General features: G+C 40.1%; 1 protein-coding gene across 2 annotated transcripts in view; it reads left to right on the top strand.

Annotated features, from left to right (window-relative positions):
• The first annotated feature begins 3,195 nt into the window (after positions 1 to 3,195).
• LOC136886106 (rhomboid-related protein 3) overlaps positions 3,196 to 16,298 on the top strand; it is a 49,473-nt gene continuing 36,370 nt past the window's right edge. Inside the window, exons 1-2 of one of the 2 annotated variants that reach the window (XM_067158844.2) lie at positions 3,196 to 3,261; positions 13,977 to 14,054. In XM_067158844.2, coding sequence (XP_067014945.2) covers positions 13,986 to 14,054 — 69 coding nt within the window. In that variant the 5' untranslated portion in view covers positions 3,196 to 3,261; positions 13,977 to 13,985. The remainder of the gene's footprint in view (positions 3,262 to 13,976; positions 14,055 to 16,298) is intronic. The other variant, XM_067158846.2, reaches the window with a different exon arrangement.

Below are 16,298 nucleotides of genomic sequence, written 5' to 3'. Positions count from 1 at the left end.
ACTTGAAGGACAGCTCGGAGCCAGACGCCCTGCGGCGTGCATTATACTTACCCCAAACCACTGCCGTCTGCAGTTTCGTTGGTGTCAAGCGAGAGCTCATTGGAGGATGGAGTAGAGGTCCGTTGTGTTTTATGATGAAAGTCAGTGATGGTCGTGTGTTGGTTAGAAAGAGGTCAGGTGACCAGCTGCATTCCACGTGTCTGGACCTGCACTGGGAGTTCTGGTCTGGGGAGGGATTTCCTACTGCACCCTGACTGCAGATGTGTGTATCCATCTGGTGATTCGACCTGATGAACAGCATTCCCAGGGGTGTCTTCCAACACTGTTGTAACCCAACGTGCTCCACAGAGTGTCAACATGTTGCCTTGGCCTGCTTGATGGAGCACTTATGGGACATCGTTGGACGACAACTCCAGCGTCATCCACAAGCGGAATTAACTGACCAAGTGCAACAAGCTTGGTACTCCATCCCACAAGCTGACATCTGGTACCTGTACGACACAATGCATTCATTCAACAGTCAGGCGATTACACCGGTTATTAATGGACCAGCATGGCATATTTGCGATGGCTTTTCTTGCGTTGATATCAATCTGTAGTCTTGTACTTTTAGTCAATTAAATATTTTACCTCGACAAACATATTGCCAAAATTTCTATATTCTACATTCCTTATTTCATAGTGTTTGGATTTTTTCTGCCAGAGTACTTTTGCTGCTTTTGAGACATTAGGTGCCAGAAATTTTGTTTTCCACAGGTTCTTCTGTCATTGACAGGTTAATTTTTGTGAATACAGCAATAATGCCATCTAGCAGCGATGAATGTCACACCTCTACTAACAATCACTATTGTTAAGTTTTAGGGACTTGGACAATGCTGTAGTTGGATGAATTAAGAAACAGGTAATTCTCCACTGTCGGCAGGCCTGAAGATGGTTTTCCGTGGTTTCCCATTTTCAAACCAGGCAAATGACAAGGCTGTACCTTAAATAAGAACACGGCTGCTTCCTTCCCACTCCTAGCCCTATCCTATCCTATCATCGCCATAAGACCTATCTGTGTCAGTGCGACGTAAAGTAAACGTAAAGCAGATTGTAAAAAAAATTAAAATAAATAAATAATAATAATTAAAAACAGGCAATTGGCATACTGGAAAAAAAAAATGACAGAACAGGCTCGGGAATAAACTGCATTTCTAACGTGGTCTCTCTATCTTGAGTCTAGTTACTATGGAGTTACTGCTCTGAAGACGATCCTAGGTGCAGGTTTGAAATAATCAGCTTATAACTATTAAACATCCCCAAAATTATATATTATAATAATGCCATTTAGAGGTCGTGCAGTTCTACGTATTAAGACTTGCCCGTTGTTTGCTTTTGGAAAAACTGTGGATGACTGCCTCAAGTGTTGCTAAGTGATGTGATGGCTAGTTCACACTACAGTTAGTGTGGCACCTCAAGAATTCTGGCAACTAGGCAACATCTTCTACATAACACTAATCGGAGAGAAAAATGGAAGGGATCCGAAACTTCGAAAAATGAAGGTATCGGTCAAAGAAAGACAAAGACCATGAAGGGCATGGAAATGAAGGACTCCCTAGGCCTCGCATGCTCTAATACCATTGGGATCAGTAAAGAACTGACCACGGGAAGTCGCATAGGATAGATGAAAGTCAGGAACCTGGCACAAGTAAATGTAAGCAATGCCAGGACTCACCTAAGTGTACTGTGGTCGCGAACACACGCTCCAAAGTTTAGGGTCCCTTTTAGTTATTTCTCACAAAATGCAGAGGATACCATGGATGTTATTCTACCGCCCCCCACCCTCTAAAAACAGCATTTTTTTGTAGGTGACAATAGATTTTTATTTTCTCCAGATTGTACAGTTTTCCAACCTATTAATCTTTACGGAGAAAATAGAAAAAGAAAAAGACAAAGAAAAACTAGGCAAATACAAAACACTATAACGGCACAAAAATAATCAACATTATTAAACAAAACTAAACGGCAACACAAAACAAAAGAACAATGGTGAAACGGCATTTGAAAGTTCTTGCGAACAGAGACGCGATCAGGAGGGTGAACACCTGTAGTTGCGATATCCACCGCGGTTATGGTCGGCGTCGAGGGCCACATGGGTCATGCAGCAATTTTGTCAAATCAAAATTTTTAATTGTGCCGTAATTACGAAATGTAAAAACTTAGTATTCGCACTTATGACACAAGCTTTCATTCGAGTTTTATTTTCAAAGAGTATTCAATTAATTAAACAACGTGTCAACTTACTGAGGTTTGACCAGACTATACTCATGTGCATCGCACAATTTACACTCCTAACTTTCTTCTTATTGCGGTGCAGAATAGTGACCTCTATTTCACACATTTTGAATCAACAAAAGGGTTTGCAAGTTTGAAAGTAATTTTGGGTTTGTACCTCAGTACCGGTATCCAACAGTTTAGCCGAACGTTCATTCTCGTCATTGCGTGGAAAGCTTACAGGACTTACATCTTCCGTGCGTTGAGCGTGCACACTATGATGACATGTCCAACGGAAAGGGCGAAGAAAATATCCTCAGCAGTGACCTTATACTGGTAAGTGAAACTAACCCCAGTTTTATTAGCTTTTGTGTATTTTCACTTCTTTAATGTTTTAAATGTCTATAGCCTACTGTTTATTCATTTTAAGATCAGAACACTTTACGCAACAAACGTAGCCTGCAAAGTAGCCCGTATCTTGTAATATACAGTACTATGGCTCTTCAAATGGAGGATCGCGTTCAATAAAATTTTGCTTCGTTTCATTCAATGATGCAATCCAAGCTCTTGGTTGAAGAACATCGTGAAACTGTTCCGTCTCGCTTCCCTGGACCTTGAGAAGGCCATGGATTGCGTACCGCGTGACTACCAGAATACCTTGTCAACTCGGTGCACCTGCGACCCGAGAAGCTGCTACAGGAACATCCCGTGATTTTCCCATAGCTGTCAACGCTCCTGAATGGAGACTGTAACAGTAGTAGGTTCTTTAGAATCCCCCGTAATTTTTAGCCTGCACCATCGCACAGCGTGTTCAACTCGTGTTGCGTAATTCTCCTCAAAATTATATAGAGTAGGTTTCCGCGAAGTGAACGATCTTTTTTCCGCCTTCAAGTGGGCATCTCTTAAATGTTGTCTTATCTCGACTGCAGGTGTGGTGTTTTATCTTGTAGTGAACGGAGCTGCTCCGTGCAGTTCAGTCCGGCTGCTTGCACTCTCGCGCCAGCTCATGTAGGTATGTACTCAGCTTGTTCTCGTTATGTTTCCTACTTTGTTAAATGTGCTCTTTTGTAAGTATTTATATGTGCCAGACTGCGCTTTCCGTTCAGAGGGCTCTGGGTTCCATTCTTGGCCGGGTCGTGGATTTTACCTGTTAATTCCTCTTGCTAGGGGACTGATGTCCACACCATGGCCTCAGACAACGTGGCCAGGCGCCAATTGGGCGCTGCGCGTCAATCCCGACGATCCGCTTTACTCTATCAGATGGCAGAGTAAACGTGTCAAGAGACATCGTTTAGATGCCGACATCATACAAATCCGAGTTTGCTCTGATAGGTCTCAGCCTGCTATCTTGGGGTCCGCAGGCCGCCAAGACCACACAGGAAGGGCATCCGGCCGTAGAAATGGACCAAATCCACGTCACGTGCTGATCCAAATATATTGGAGAAAGAGCCGGAGAGAATAATGTATTCCAGGTGTAAACTCCATGTAATGGGTCATCCAATGTTTCTTTCTCAGCTGTAGGATGAGAACATTCATGCAATAATGAGGGCTTCTTCCGCAGTTACTGGTTATTCGTGAATGGGAGAGAAGTTTGCTTTGCTTTCCATGCTCGCATCAATTCTGTCCTTTCCTTCCTTCAGAATGGGATATGCTCTCTGTAGCTACAGACCGGGTGTTCTCCCCAGTTGGTGGTTACCCATTTCTGGGAGAGAAGTCATGCTATAATTAATTCATTCATGCAGCCATTCATTTATTCAGTTCATGCAGTGTCTGTTGAATGTGCAGGAGAACTCTGTACAGACTTATGACAAATAAAGTTTCCATTTCTATTCCGAGTTTGTTACGAACTAGTTGTAGGCCTACTCAAACAGCGATTAATTTTAATAAAACAGTCCATATTACTGTCGTAGTGTTTACAGAGCAGTCTGTCTTCCGGAAAGGCCCACGTCTCAGTCTCATCGTTCGCTCTGACAATAAACACATAATACCGGCGGGTGACCTCTGGAGGGGCAGGGTTCTCCCTGGGGTTGGGGCAGTGCCTATCGTAAGAGGCGCCTAAAAGGGGCCCGAGGGGCTCTCAACTTGGGACCGTGGGTTGGCGACGACGGGGTCCTTAGCTGAATTCTGACTCCTCACTTTTAACTATCCTATCAGACCTTCGCTGGTCAACTCTTGTTTCTTTTTTTCCGACCCGGATGTTATTAGACCATTCGAGGCCTAGGTAGTTTTTCATTTTCACGCCTTCCGTGGCCCTTGTCTGTCTTTCGCCTATACCTCCGTTTCTCGTTCCATTTTCTCTCTAATGAGTGTTAATAGAGGGTGGTTGTATTTCCTCTTAAAACAATAATCAGCATGTGACTTAGGCACGGAGCGGGCCAGTGCCTGATGTGGAAGTGTCGCTCTCGAGACTAATCAGAGGGAAGAATGAAGATATCGGCAAAATAAAGCGAACGGCTATGAAAAGCGTGAAAATGGAAATATTTTCCAGGGTCGCGAACCTAATACCATCGGGGTCGGAAAAGAACAATACTTGGCCAAGAGAGGACGGATAGGAAAGATAAAAGTACGGAGATTGGTATAGACTCAGCAACTGGCCCCGTAGTGGCCCACTCACCCTAATTGTGGGGATACCTTTTACAGACTGGTTGCTATGTGCCCATTTAGGACCACGCGGCGTTTGTTTGTCTTGTTTTTTAGGTAGTCACATTGCTTTCATTCTTTCTCTGCCTGGCAGAGTGGCATAATAATACATTTCCTCGCCGTTTGAAACTGATCATTTATCTTCTTCTTTCTAGTTTTTTTTCAATTATCTGCAGTCGGCTATAATGTGGATGAAACCAGTTTTACGACCGGATGCCCTTCCTACGAGGAAAGGGATCTGAGGAAAGATGCACCGGCGTAGCAGTATTAACGGGGCATTTCTTCGTCAGTATTAACTGCAAAAAGAAAACCCCTGTTAATCATAAACTTTAGAAAGACATAATTTTTCGCTCGTTTATCTATTATGCACGTCTACCTTACGAATAATAAGAACTGAGATATTCGCCATTTTCTAATCATTTATACTGGACATTGTTACCGCTCAGGCTTTGACGTGGAGTAATCAACTAGCTCCTCTGTGGTAAGATTATGACGGGAAAGGGAGGGGAGCAAATGCTGTAATATCAACAATAACATTATACTCACCTCCGCGAGATGACGCAGTCTGTCTTCCGAAACCACATCACATTTGAACAGCTGGAGTGGGGGAATTTCAAGACTGTCACACAACTGCATTTTATTTTAAAGCTGAAAACTTTATTTGCGAAATTATCCCGTAATATCTTGCAATTTATTTACAAGCTGCTTTACGTCGCACGGACACAGATAGGTGGGATGGACAAGGGCTAGAAGCGAGATGTAAACGGCCTTTGCGTGGTGTGAAAATGGGAAACCAAGGAAAATCATGTTGAGGGCTGCCGACAGCGATAGCTTCGTGGCCGAAAGGACGCAATCACTGGCTTGCTCGCTTCTTAAAATGACTCCTGAGTGGAAATTTGCTATCGGTACGGTATGTCAGATATGAAGGTAGAACTCGCGCAGGCCATGTCAACTTAAAATGTAGTTTTCTACAAAAAGGTCATATCCATTTTGTTTGTCACAGTAATGGTTCCTCCTATCCGACCTCCCTTGGTCAACTCTTGTTCTTTTCCGGTATTAAAACACTCGAGGCCTAGGGAGTCTTTCATTTTCACGCCCTTCGTGGCGCTTGTCTTTCTTTGGCCGATACCTTCATTTCTCGAAATCCTGGATCCCTTCCATTTTTTCACTCTCATTAGTATTATATAGAGGATGGTTGCCTAGTTGTACTTCCTCTTAAAACAATAATCACCACCACCACTGCAATGGTTTCCAGTGGCTGATGTGTGTTGCAACTGTACACGAACACCAAGAGCGAAGCAACAATGATGGTGGTGCTGATTGTTTTAAGAGGAGGTACAACTGCTCAACCACCCTCTATTAAAACTAGCCCGAAAGAAAATAGAAGAATTAAGGTATCGGCAAAAAAAAAAAAAAAAAAAAAAAAAAAAAAAGAACACCAGTTGGCCAAGTAAGGTCGGACAGGACAGAAGATACACGAGCAATAAGTAGAAGCGATGACAGACTCGCTTAGGGCCCCGTGCTACGACCTGCAGGGTATGTATTTTATGACTCGACTCCCATCCAGAAGGGGAAGGTAAGTTCCTTGCCAACCTCACTCTCCCGTAGAAACTTTCATTTGAGGCGGTGAGAACACTGATATATTTCAAAAGACTGCGTCTGAAAGACCAGCTATTTAGTGGACGATGAGGAGAAAAAAATCGGCGGAGGCAGTGTCAGTGCCGTTAACTTCAAAGGCGAGAAAACACCTACAGCAAAATATTTATATTTGTTCATTTCTTTAATTCTATTTCATCATACATTCATATCTTTTTTCTATATCATTAATTTACTTTTTCTTTATTTTAATTTATTTTATTTCAACAACATTCATTACATGCAGGGTAATGATATGAGACATAAGGTTTAGCCATTACATGGACGTTCCTAGTGAATATTGAGTGTATACCACTTCTCATCACTGTGCACTCGACTTTGACCCTGCAGAGCTGTTTTGAGTCTCATTATTCGCAATGGAGTAATCGGACATTTTCCCTTCCTTTGTTGTGTTTTAGAGTTGGACTTTATATGAAAATTTGTCAGTAATTTCACATTTTTCTCAAAGAGACGACCGTAGCTAACTGTTTCACCAAATTAAATGATATTTAATGATACTATACAGACTTCCAAATGACACTCTTTTTCGAAATCGGACTAACGGTTGCGAAGTTATAACGATTGTCCTCGAAACCGGTACCGCCAAAATGGGATCTTTTTGGCGGCCATCTTCTTTGGAGGGTGACGTCGCAATTTTTTTAAATGTCAAATTGTAGTTTAAAAGTTGTTCTTTGCAACGATATAATTGCAGTGGTGATATCGTAAATAGGTACGGAGATATCGAACGTTTCAGCACTAGGGTCACACAAGACAAGAAATTGTACAGAAAATCTAAAGTTGATAAATTGGGGACTTACCTTAAATCACAATTCAGTTGTTGGATAAGTGAAGGGAGTAATGTGGATACACTTTGGGCTAAACTTAAAGGAATCATTTGGGAAGGAAAGAAGAGATTTGTACCTGTTAAGAAGGGTAAAATGACCTCAGACTCTTTTTATTATACAAGGGAAATAAGAAAATTAAAAAGAAAATGTGGAATAGTAAACAGGAAAATCAAAGAGGGTAGGGAGAGTAGAGAAACTAGAAAACAGCTGAGGGAACTGAATAGAGCGTAAAAGGAAGCAAAAGAGAATTATATGAATGGCATACTTCAAGAGGGTAATGACCACAAAGGGAAATGGAAAAAGCTGTATTCATATATCAGGAATCAAAAAGGAAAAGTAATCCAAATTCCTACAATGGTGGGAGAAGGGGGTGAACACTATTTAACAGATACTGAGACAGCAAACCTATTTAGTAGGGAATTTAGAGAATGAGTAGAAGATTGTCAGGAGTTGGAAACGGAAACAGAAGATAGAGAGGGAGAGACACAGAGGGAAACAAGAAGCTTCTCATTCACAAATGAAGATATTTTCAGAGAAATCCAACTGCTTCAGCAAGGAAAAGCAGCAGGAAGTGATCAAATTACTGCGGAGGTATTAAAGACAATGGGGTGGTACATAGTGCCTTATTTCAAATTTCTCTTTGACTATGTCATAAATAATAGTGTAATACCAAAGGAATGGAAGGAATCTATAATAATACCAATTTATAAAGGAAAGGGTGATAAAAGGAAACCAGAGAACTACAGATCAATCAGCCTGACCAGTATAGTTTGTAAAATACTGGAGACTTTAATATCAAAGTACATCAGAGGGATATGAGATGATAAAAATTGGTTCATGAGGAGCCAGTATGGATTTAGAAAGAATTTTTCTTGTGAGGCACAACTGGTGGGATTTCAGCAGGACATATCAGATCAGTTCGATTCAGGAGGCCAGTTAGATTGCATAGCCATAGATCTTTCCAAAGCCTTTGATAGAGTGGAACATGGAATATTATTAAAGAAATTGGACGGAATAGGATTGGATGTAAGGGTTACACATTGGATAAGAACATTTCTAAATTCAAGGGTTCAGAAAGTCAAAGTAGGAAATAATGTATCTCAGGAAGAGAAAGTTTGGAAGGGAATTGCACAGGGTAGTATAATCGGTCCGTTACTTTTCTTAATATACGCAAATGATTTAGGGAACAATATAACATCAAAAATAAGATTGTATGCAGATGACATAATTGTTTATAGGGAAATAAACAACATTAAGGATTGTTCAGAATTACAAAGGGACCTTGAGAGTATCCAAGAATGGGTTGAAGAGAATAACATGAAGGTTAATGGAGGCAAATCAACAGTTACAACATTTACAAACAGGAGCTTTAAAACTGAATTTGAATATACTTTGGATGGGGTAGTTATCCCAAAAGATGGCAAGTGCAAATACTTAGGTGTGAGATTTGAAAGTAATTTGCACTGGAAGGGTCATGTTGATGACATTGTTGGGAAAGCATACAGATTGTTACATGTCATAATGAGGCTACTTAAAGGATGCAACAAAGAATTAAAAGAAAAAAGTTACTTAAGTATGGTTTGTCCATTATTGGAATATGCAAACAGTGTTTGGGATCCTCACCAAGAATACCTAATAAAAGAAATAGATAGTGTGCAGAGGAAAGCAGCAAGATTTGTAACAGGGGATTTCAGGAGAAAGAGTAGTGTATCAGAAATGCTAAAGGAACTTGGGTGGGAAACTTTAAGTAAGAGAAGGGAGAAAACTAGACTTACAGGATTATATAGAGCCTATACAGGAGAAGAAGCATGGGGAGAAATCCATGAGAGGCTTCAGTTGGAAAATAATTATATCGGCAGCGCTGATCACAAGTATAAAATTAGACGGGATTTTAGCAGAAATGATTGGGGTAAATTTTCATTCATTGGGAAGGGCGTGAAGGAGTGGAACAGTTTACCAGGGGTAGTGTTTGATCCTTTTCCAAAATCTGTACAGATATTCAAAAAGAGAATAAACAGCGACAGAGAAAATAAATGAAATGTTAGAGGGCATTCGACCAGTGCAGGTTAATGTAAATAAAAAATGTGTATGAATAAATTAATTCCATCTCCTAGTCTAAGGAGTTTGGACAGCCAAAGTAGGGGACTGCCTGTAGGGGTGAAGTACAGTGGGAACTTCGAGGGCCCTGGGACCGCTACGGTAGCTGTGAAGGCCCTTCAGGAACTCTGAAAAGTTTTGGCAAAAGGGGATCTGGTTAAGGCGCAGCAGGTCGTTATGCTACTTAGGTTCGAAAATGGGTAAAAAATAAATAAATAAATGCAATGTAAATATTAATCTTATACCAGTTGTATAGTATTATTTGAAATAATTCCACATACTGTATATCAGTTGACTATATTTGTAAGACTATGTTTTGTAAACAATATAAATTTATTAAGGATGAGCTGTGTGTTTAATAGAAATAAATGTTAGCATAAATTGTATAATATTGTATTCTAGGAAAATTTTCTTCTCTTGTTAATTTAAAATTTAGTGCTTGACAATAATGTATTTTAGTGTACCATTTTCCACCGAGGTAGACACCTCATTTGCAAATAAAGAGATTTTGATTTGATTTCATTAGAACACATCCCGTGCTGGACCAAAAATAAAGTTTTCACAGCCAAAGGAGTCTCTAGTTTGAAGTTATGCTGTCATAAATCCATAACATAAGGTTTCAATAGAAATTAGCTTTACGAAGTGTTCCTTGAGATCTCTACCTTCTTTTACATGATTTGTAAAATAACACATACTTTGAGTAAATACATACTGGTAGATGAACGACCTGCCCTAGCAGAAATGTATCAGGAAGAAGAAGAAGACTTGCTAGTAGAGGTTAAAATGGTCAGTATAGTTAACAGCTCATTTCACCTAAGGATAAACTAGTATGAAAGACAAAAATCAAAACTTTGACCTTAGACACTGGAACTGTCGTTTTCTTCTGGGTCAGCTTTAGCTACCATTTGTGAATTTTCGATCTTGTCTGATTCCTGTCAATTGAAGGACGAATTTTATTCTGCTGATCTATTCCACAGTGTCTATTACAGTTCTAATATAACTTTTTCATGTCACCATAATTGTCTGTCAATTGTAACGTTGGGCCTAGAATTTTCCTTATGATTTTGTGTCTTTTCTTCTCAGCATTTTCCTTTTCCCATTTTTTTTTTTTTTTTTTTTGCTTTCTTGCTCAAAAGTGTCATCCACAGAGGCACTGATATAGTGACTGTATTACAATAGTCCTCAATGTTACCAAAATCATTGAAATACAACCAGCAATGTTGTAATGCAAAATTACCTGTTATGTTGTTATAGTAAAATTTATAAACTAGACATTTTGTAATTAAAGGAAATCACAATATCATGTCCTTATTTTGACAACATAAAAAGTACAATTTTTATAGTTCACTGATTTACAAATATAGCTATGGAACAGGCAAGTTAGGAGTATTAAAAGACCTGGCAGGAACAGGCGATGGCTTCCTCTACAGTATTTTGTTTTCCCGTTTGCTTTGAGCGGTCCCCTCTCCCGCTGAGTCATTAGGGTGCCACCTGCCACGTTCTCAATTTGGTCAAAATGCAAGTATGACCAGTGCTGCCTCTCTGTGGTCGAACAAAGACTCGCTGTGAAGTGATGTCTTGGCTGTTGTTTCCAAAGCACATAAAAAAGGTTGGTTATGCATGTGCAAAAGCCAGAGTTCTGGCAAAAAGCTAAGAAATTTTCTCTGAGCTGTGATCTGTACAGCACCTGGCTAGTTACCTGGTTCTGATGGGAGCTGAATGATTTCCGATTCTTTGGCTGACGTCTTTTTCAATGCACGGTATTTGATTGTAGATAATATTATTAAAGTCATTTATATTTCAAATAGACAATGTGCTGCAGCACTTCAGCGCAAAAGGTACGACGGCTCCTGGTCATGCATCCACATATATGCTCTGACTGAGGATAAGGAAGAATTGAAAAGGATAACTTCTACTGTACTTTGCAGAAAACTGTAGAGAAAGCAAGAGACATTAATGCTCATGTCATAGTAATGGGAAATTGGAATGCCCAGATTGGTAATGAAGCAGCACTTGGTTTGGCTGTATGGGAAATCATGGAGTAGAAGGTACCCAAAACAGGAATGGCAGAATTCTGTATCTATAACCAGCTAATGACTGGAAACACTCCACACAAACCATGCACAAAATGAGATTTGTTGCTTATGACAGAGCAGTATGCAGTGCACACCTCGGGACACAGCAAATTGCTGATTATGACGCAGTTTAAGATACCAAAGGTGAACAAACAAAAGAAGATTTCCTGAATAAATGTTGAAGTGTTATGAAATGGAGAAGAGAGAGAATTGTATGTGACTGAAGTAAATAATTGACTGAAGATGGCAGAAGGCACTACAGATATGAACAACGTAGAGGTACTGTGGAAAGTATTGAAGGAAACCATATTACAGACAGCCAAAGAGCTCCGTGGGATAAGAGTGGTAGGTGGAATGAGACTGTTAAAGAGGAGAAAGATGCTTGGAAGAAATTCTACCCTACCAAGAGACGTGAGGATTGGGAGGTCTGTGTGGAGGCAAGAAATGAAGCCAAGGAAGTTGTTAAAGAGGCAAAGAAAGCGGCAAGGGAAGAATTTGGAAATGAAATAGAAAAATACCTCCGAAGCAATAACAGAAGACTGTGTTCTTAGCAGTCGCTAAGCGAAAATATATGAACATCAAGATTCAAATGTTATGGCCATGTAAAAAGGATGGATAAATTAGAACAGCAAGAAAATGGCTAGAAAAGGCAAAAGACCTAGAGGCAGAGCAAGGAAACGGTGGACCAGTCAAGTAAAGCAGGACCTGGAAGGAAGACGAGTGGAATGGCACCAAGTTGAGAAGGAAGAAATGCACCTGGACAGACAAAGATAGAGAGCGCTCTTGTACCACACCTGGGCGACTGGAGATGGTTAAATGATGAAGAACAAGCTGGTTTTAGTACAAGATGACAAACTCAACACCACATCTGTTGCATTCAAATGGTTAATAGAGAAGATGAACAGTGAAGGAAAGGAGGTATGGAAGTCCTTTGGAAGCTTCACACTCTAGATAAGATTGTTAAAGTAATTCAGAGCATGTATAAAAATGTTTTTGGAATGGTCAGTATTATTCAACAAGAAAGTAAGATGTTCGGGATGGGAAAGGGCATGAAACAAGAAGATAGCCCAAGTCCTCTCTTATTTTCATTTCATGGTTAAAGTGATCAAATAATGGAACAGAAGAACAAAGTAATTTCAAGTGGGTAACTGGCAGTTATGCCCTGTTTACCTGCAAATGACATTGTTTTAGGTAACAACAATCCTCAAGATGTACACATGGCCGTAATAAATCAGGCAAGTAAGACTAAGGTCAGAGGCAAGGAAGACGATATCAACGTCAAGGGGAGAAAGTCAGTTCCTACGACTATCTGAGCACAGCAATTTCTGAAGATAATACAACTGAACATGGGTAGAAAACCAATGTCATCTATTACCAGCTGAGCCAGCAACAAAGAAGTGACCCTGCCAAGACTCCACGTCTTTTCCTTCCCACTTTCTTGTATGGCTCTAAGACTTGCACTAGAGCAGAGAAGCATGACAGCAGAAATGAAATACCTATGTTGAGTTGTCAACGAGGCGAGGAGAGAGAGAATAGGGAACAAAGCTGCAAGAGATGATCTTGGGGTGACATCTGCAGTTGATGGTGAGAGGAAAAGTCAGCAAGTGTTGAGGCTAGCCATGAGGGAACTAGAAGAGATGAACAGGGATCACACGGTCAGTGAAACTGTGAGGAAAAGGTCCAAATGAAGGAAGGGAATTGGCTAGGAAAGGAACAGCGTTGGTCGGAAGGCCCGGCACTGACAGGCAGAAGAGAGACGTGTGCAGACATTTTAACTTGATGGCAGCTCGGGTGCCTGCGCATGAATTTGAATGTTCCGTTTTACTCCACCAGATAGCAGAGTAAACCATATTGATGTGTGGCTTGTTTTAATTCATTTTGTCAGTTAAAATACGAGAGATCGTACGATATGGAGTGTTGAATGGACTACCTCTGCTGAGAGGTGGTGATGGTGATTATTGTTTTAAGAGGAACCGTTCTCTATTTAACACTAATCAGAGAGGCAAAAACGGGATGCGACACTTCAAAAAATGAAGGTATCGGCCAAAGAAAAACAAGGGGCATGAAGGGCGTGAAAATGAAAGATTCCATACGATTTGCAAAACCAATATTCTTGGAGTTGAAAAAGAACAACAGTTGACTAAGGGAGGTCGGATAGGATAGATGAAAGTGAGGAGCCCCGCACAAGTAAGTGGAAGCAATGCCAAGACCCAGCTAAGGGGTCCATGAATTGCCAGCGCATGCTCCTGAGTTCAGAGCACTTGGGACCCCATTTAGTTGCCTCTTACGACAGGCAGGGGATACCGTCGGTGTTATTTTACTGCCCCCCACCCACAGAGGGACCTCTGCTGGGATCTTGGGATGCACTACCACTGAACCAGAGAGATCGTCCTTGTCTCGCACTTCTGTGAGGGATATTCTTTCATTTCAGTGGCTCATCATGCCGTCCAACACCGAGAGGAGAAGGTGTCCGAGGCAGGCACCGCCAACTGAGATTACAGTGACGCTGGTAAGTCTCCAATCTTTCGCACTTCACTTAATGTTCAAATAATTTTGACCATTTCAGTTGTGAGTCAATAATTTCATTCATTTACCTCTGATCTGCATTTAGTACCATTCTTCAGGTGGCAGATTGCCTATCAGTTGTTTAACTCATCTCTTCTTAAGTTATTTTTTAAAAAGTTGGAAATTTATTGAACATCTCCCTTGATAACTTGTACCAATACCTAATTCCTAACATTTGCCGCAATTTGGCCTCTTCAATTGAGGGCGGCTTTCATAAAACTTGATTTCTACAAAAATATAAATCTTCAGGAGAGATGATTTTCTAATTAACTCACAAATGAAATGCAGTACTTTTGCAGATAATATCAGTTTAAAGAAAAGGATATATGCAAATGAAATAGACAGAGGATATTTTACATGTTTTTATAACTGTCTCTAAATTAACCCTGGAAATAACAAATTTTTACAAAAGTCAACATCTACACACTTCTATTATCAGTTTCTAAACTTACCTTTGTTCAGATGTTGTACTGATTAATTGTCCAAAAATATTGTCAATAATAAAATCCTAAAAATAACAGGGAACTTCACTGATAAGCACAATATTATCAACTCACATGAAGCACAGACGCTGCTTTATCCTCACCATTCTTCTGACAATCCAGACACAGTCTTCTTGTGAAGACACATCACTTCTTTAAGCCAGCACTCTTTTTTTCAGTAATGTCATTTATGAATGGAAGTTTCACAGCTGTATCGATGGTCTTTACATTCTTTATTCTTGGCTTAAGAACTTCAACTTCAGTACCGGACCCTGCGTATTTTATTTTCACAGACGTCATTCATTTTGAATGGAAGCTTCCACTTCAAATATTTTCTGAGATTTAGATTTAAAATGAAATAAGTGTCAGTCTCTGCCAAGAATTAGCCACTTCCCATGTTTTCCTAATATCGCATGATATTAGGTAACTGTGATTTTGGATGGGAAAAAAGAAATGGAGAATCTTCTTGAAAACAGTATATTTTCATGAGAATGGACAATACTGTGAGACGAGCCGTAGGACAAGGTTATTGTTCTTTTCCTACTTCAGATTGTCTTTCAGTTCAGCGCAGATGAGATTTAGTTTTAAATATACAGATATCAAGTTTCAGTAAGTGCAGTGTAGATGTTAAGTTTTGTGAAAATTCCGTAATTTCATTCACCTTTTACGTCACCAGATGTGAAGTTTAGCTAAATATTGACTACGCCAATTAATTCAGTTGGTGCTAAAACAAAAGGATCCACCAATATCTCAAAATTGATACTTTCTACACTCACTGCTCGGAACATACCACTTAGTCAAGCCCAAGCCCAAAGTTTGCAACATTTTCATATCAAGTGATCGTGGTGAGGGTCCCACACAGTGGAACCAGACTCTAATGTGGGGTCTTATCAGAGACTTATATGCCCTCTGGTTACTGCAATTCTAGATACTCTCCTACCCACAGGGGCATACACAGAAATTATTTTCTGGAGGGGATATTAAATATTAAAATTTGAGGATTTCTATAAAATATTATTGGGAGCATATTGTGAAATTAGAAACACTAAACTAAATAAAAATAACAAAATTATTTACGATATATCAAATCAGCAACAACTATTTCTTTCCACAGAAGTTCTGAATTTGTCACATTACAAATATTTTACCAGTTTGTGTCACAAAGCCCTGTGTGTCGCTTATTAAAGTTCCGGCTTAACTGTGCCCTTTCTCCACAGGGCCACACTTCCTGTCACTCAACTCTGGCGGTAAGGGTAAGGGTAAGGGTAAGGGTAAAAGCCCTTCTCTTAAAATCAAAAGATCACACATCTTTCAGATTTTGCTAACGAAGAATGGGAATTACCTGCGAACTGCGATGTATTAACAACTGCAGAATATAACACAGACTGAAGGTTAAATACGAGATCAAGCTCACTGTAATGTTTATTAATGGAAGCATCAAAACATTGTTGGCAAATACGTAGTCCACATTAAAAGCAAAAGAATGAGCCGCCTAAAGTCTTCATTGACGTGGTTGCCACAATTAATCACTGGTTCTAAACATCAAAATTCCAGGTGGTGGTGGGGGGGAATGTATTATTCCAATGCCCCCTCTGTGCATGCTCCTGCACACCCATATGAAGACCTTTCTTAACAACCTCACTAGTTCTTTCCTTACATTAACACCCGTGAGGTACTTTCACCCCATCAACACAATAATTAAAACC

Source organism: Anabrus simplex, chromosome X (assembly GCF_040414725.1).
Source record: "Anabrus simplex isolate iqAnaSimp1 chromosome X, ASM4041472v1, whole genome shotgun sequence".
Taxonomy (NCBI): Eukaryota; Metazoa; Arthropoda; class Insecta; order Orthoptera; family Tettigoniidae; genus Anabrus; species Anabrus simplex.
Note: the sequence above shows the minus strand (reverse complement) of the source record. Positions and strands in the feature narration are given on the sequence as shown.